Here is a 4,574-nt window from a genome sequence, read left to right as displayed (position 1 = left end):
AATCCTAAGGACGTCTTGTGCTATATGGGTATACATCATATGATAATATGACATGTATATATCCGAGAAAAATAATAATTACATAACACAAAGTGCAAATGTCACGGTTTGACGTGTACATATCCGAGAAAAAAAAAATTACATACCACAAATTGCGCAGTTTGTGTCGTCATAAAAAAATATCTAGTTTTAATAGACTAAACAATTTGCATACTCCGATGATTTAAAACGCATTAAGATAATCGGCTTCTCTGCATATAAAGAATTTGTTACAGTCTTCTTTATATCGAGCTAGTATTCACACCAAGTAGAATCAGTTTCTTCATACAAGGTAATGTGTCACCCTTATAGAAATTTATTACTTATAATTTTACTAAACCAAATTGAGTAATGAATACTAGCCTATCATCCAGTGATAATTTGGCAAATTACTGAGAATTATTGGATAATTACTGAGGACTTATTACTGATAGTGAATTACTGAATAAATTAGTGTTACTGGTTGCATAGAAATTTGTTTGGAATTTATTCAGAAATCAGTTAGACTTTTTCAAAATATATTGGATTCGTCGTAAAAATTCTATATCGATTCCAATTGGAAGTGTAACGCTTTGCAAATTAAAATTTAAAAAAAGATTCTATCTAGAATCCAAGTGGAATTCTTTACTAAAAGAAAACAAATACCACATCGTCTTTTGGAAGGGGAATTACTTCGAGATTTCATTCAAATTAATCTTTGGAGGCCCGATTCATTTCGCCGATTAACCGATGAACTCTGTTGAAAAGGACAAGATCTGAAAAATCTTAAAAATTATAGTGGGATTTGAACTTGAGACCTCCATATTCACAGCCGCCTCACTCAATGTCAGTCCGCGAGATCACTTGTTTCTTATTAATTTTTTTTATTAATAAATTGTACTTATTTTTATCTACTTATTCTCAAGCTATCTTACACATTTCATTTTATTTATTTAAATTATTATTTTATTAAAAATATTGCAATATACCTGCAACAATACATAAAAATATTTCTTTATTATAAATGTGTCAGTAATTTTTGTTACAGCTAAATCATTGAGTCAATGATTCATCATAAAGCTCCAGTACTTGTTTAGTAATTTATTCTGCAGCCACGTTAGTGATTTCAATTTTTGAGTCAGTGATTTATCATTGAGTTTAAGTAATGGATCACATAGTTCCATCACTCAGCAACCCAGATAACCAAGACTGATTAAGCATATTCTGCAAAGTCTGCAAGAACACATTATGCTAGTACAATGTAGCCAGCATTCAAAGATAATCTGTTATTTCAACTAGTGTTGACAAACAGTGTTGAAAAACAAAAAAAAAAATGAAAATATAAATGTATCATGTTGTGATGCAAATATTATTGCATCAATCAAGCAGAACTTGTTCAAAAAATGTAGCAGATTTGAAGTATAATGTGCTATTGTCATTTCATTCTTCATTTATTTCTATATTTTTACTGTGTTGTTTTCTTTCACATATCGTGCCTACATAATTTACTCACTATGATGACACAGCTGAGTGGAATCTGCTGCAAAGTTTTGATTAAACCTGCGTGCATACTGCTGGCATACTGCTATCATTTGGCTATCGAGATATACATATATCAAAAATTTTTTACCGGGCATTGAATTAAAAAGCGAGCAATAACTGAATAGAGTTAAAAAAAGAGTTTGAAACTTGATGACTGTACAACACTTGATACATTACTGCGTTTATGGAAACAAAAACCAAAAATTAAAAAACATCATTATAGTCACATGTTGGATCTTAGATCTTGTCGGTAGTGTGTAAGAGATGAAAATAGAATTTCTATAATGACAGAGTGATTTTGCAAAAGAGAAACAAGAATATAATACAAACATAAAGATTATGTACAAAACAATTGGAGCAGTTCCACAATTATTAGACACATTTTGTTTCATGGATGACCGCGCATAATCATATAGTATACGTAACATGTATGTACTATAGATAAATGTACGCTTATGCATGAAATGGAAAGCATCTATATTATCTATTTCAACAAGATAAACTACACACGCACGATAATCCCGCACGCACATGTATATGTTTGCCTAGTGTGCTATATTTTCAACAAAATGTTGATACTTTTTACGTTACATCAACAATTTCAACATTAAATAAATTGCTAAGCAAAGAGCAAGATGAATCTTTGTATAGAAGACTCGTAACTTTTTTAGATTTATAGAATCCATTTTATTTAAATTTATAGGTCGTCAAGAAAGAATATAAATACTTACACTATTTTACAGTTTTTTATATTATCTTTGCAACATAAAATACAAATTGTAAAAATAATACAAAGAAAGTAAAATTGATATATTTATCTTGAAAAAAATCAATATATAACCACAAAACTCTTATTTTTAAAACTCTCAGAAATTTTTTACATTACCTAAAGAAGAGTTATTTTCTAAAATAAACATATAAAAAACTTATTTTCAGGGTTGTGGATTGCAGCTTTTTTTTACCTGCAATAGTCGTAACTATTTGGAGCTCTTTTATGGAAGTACAAAATCATCCCACACATATTAAAATTAATTAATATTACAAGAGTAAAATATATATCCAAGTTGCAGCAGTCTTCAATTTAATTGACAATTTAACATCGTAACGAGATGCAATCTAAAATATTAAGTGAAACATGTCAAATAGTAATTCGAAAATTCTTAGGAATTGTTTGTTTTTTATTGCTTGCTCCGTTTCTTATCACCATTTTGATGTTTTTATATATCTACCGTTGTTGGGTAGAAACTGTGCTAAGAATTCAACTTAAAGATAAATTTGCCGGTCTGTTGGAAGGCTCGGATGCTGTTTGGTGCGTCGAAAATACATCTGTACCCTTGATTACTGCCGTACTAATAGTGAAGAAAACCGCAGGAACTACAAATACGACCTTCCTGAAAAATATGAGAAAATTCTTTAATCACGTATTTAAGACTGCCCCCAAGAGTATCGAAAAACTGTTTAACTATAAATATCAAAAGTTTGGTTACTTTTATTGGGAAAAATCAAAAGAATTTAATCCAGAAACCGCGATTAGATGGTTGGAGTGTGAAATCAGTAATTGCGATGGATCTTGCGAGAATGTTCACAGTACAACTTTTCAAGAAAATCTAGGTTTTATATGCAACAGACCGTTGTATGATGATCACAAACCGATGTGGGAAATGCTCATTGGAAGACGTTGTTCCAAACCTTCATCTTATATGGAAGAAGATCCGAGCTTGTCTTCCGAAGACCGCTTCAATACCGACGTAGACGAAATTCCTGTAGTATTTCGCATTCATCATTCTCTTGGTGATGCTAAAGGTTTATTCAAGTTGCTTAATATGATTGTCGACGAGAATATCACAAATGAACTGTCGACAATATTGGAAGAACCCAAGGACAGCGCCTTGACAGCTAAAGAAAACTATTTTAAGGAGAAAGAAACTTTTCTAAAAAAAAAATTTATTTTAAACTTGAAAGAAGTATATAACACAATTAAAGAAATCATAAGAAAAGTAATACTTATATTGTTTTCTCTAGAAATCTGTGTCTCTCAAATTATTCGTAGTATGGATGGCAAAAGGTCAGTATTTAAATACGTCAATATTTAAATATCCGAAAACACATTTAAATAAAATAATATATTTTTAAATATAATTATATAAATTTTCAATATGCAAAATATGTAATGTTTAAAATCAAAGTTTTACATCTGTAAATACTAACTTCATGAAACTGATATTTATCAAATCGTATGTCATGATATTTAGATAAAATATTTTAAGATTTATAACATAATGAATTAATCTTGTAGCTTTCTTCATGGTCGGCCTTTAACAGGTGAGAAACTTATATTTTATCGTTTGGAAAACGATACCGATAAATCGCAGCTTCTAATAAAAATTAAAAAAATAAGACAGTGTACAGGAGCAAAAGTTAATGACATAATATTAACAGCTTTTGCTGCTGGGATGATTAAATATTATTTACGCGTAAGTATAATCAATACTAATTGTCTAAAATGAAGTCTTTATATGTAAAAGATTTCTTTACCCTGACGAAAATAAGAAGCTTTACAGAGCGTTAATAACCGTTTAATGAGAATTTTCTGAGAGTTTATACGCTTTATAACTTTATAAGAATGCTTATATAACGCCAAAAGATTTGAACTCTTTTGGAACGCTTATCAAACGCTATATATAATGTTTTCTAAACATTCTGCAATGATAAGGTAACGCTTTTCACAAAACGCTCAGTAAATACTGATAAATTTTCGTACAAAGAGTTTGCTGACAGACTTTTAAAACGGTTAGCAAATGCTTTTATGAGTAAGTAATAAAAAATATTAAAAACTACACATTAAAAATCAATTCATTTATTATAACTCAGTTTATTGTAAGAATAAGGAGACTATTGATATGTATTACATATATTTAATATATTAAATTATTTAATTATATTGAGATTAATTTTTTATGTAATAGTTTTATGTGATAGCTTTATGTAATTTAATATATATTACATTATTTAAT

At 29.1% G+C, this 4,574-nt stretch overlaps 1 protein-coding gene across 1 annotated transcript; it reads left to right on the top strand.

Moving 5' to 3' along the window:
* Positions 1-249: 249 nt before the first annotated feature.
* LOC109863126 lies at positions 250-4,397 on the top strand. The gene is made up of 3 exons (XM_020443318.1): positions 250-331; positions 2,497-3,625; positions 3,857-4,397. Exons 2-3 carry the CDS (start codon positions 2,670-2,672, stop codon positions 4,065-4,067), a joined length of 1,167 nt encoding a protein of 388 aa, XP_020298907.1. The 5' UTR covers positions 250-331; positions 2,497-2,669; the 3' UTR covers positions 4,068-4,397.
* The last annotated feature ends 177 nt before the right edge of the window (positions 4,398-4,574 follow it).

This window comes from Pseudomyrmex gracilis, unplaced genomic scaffold (genome assembly GCF_002006095.1).
Source record: "Pseudomyrmex gracilis isolate BER0280 unplaced genomic scaffold, ASM200609v1 scaffold_3283, whole genome shotgun sequence".
Lineage (NCBI taxonomy): Eukaryota > Metazoa > Arthropoda > Insecta > Hymenoptera > Formicidae > Pseudomyrmex > Pseudomyrmex gracilis.
This window is presented reverse-complemented; position numbering and strand designations above follow the sequence as displayed.

Coding starts and splice junctions, on each gene's coding strand:
- LOC109863126 (XM_020443318.1), top strand. CDS start 2,670: ATGCAATCTAAAATATTAAGTGAAACATGTCAAATAGTAATTCGAAAA. Junction 3,626..3,856: donor CGTAGTATGGATGGCAAAAG/GTCAGTATTTAA, acceptor TTAATCTTGTAG/CTTTCTTCATGGTCGGCCTT.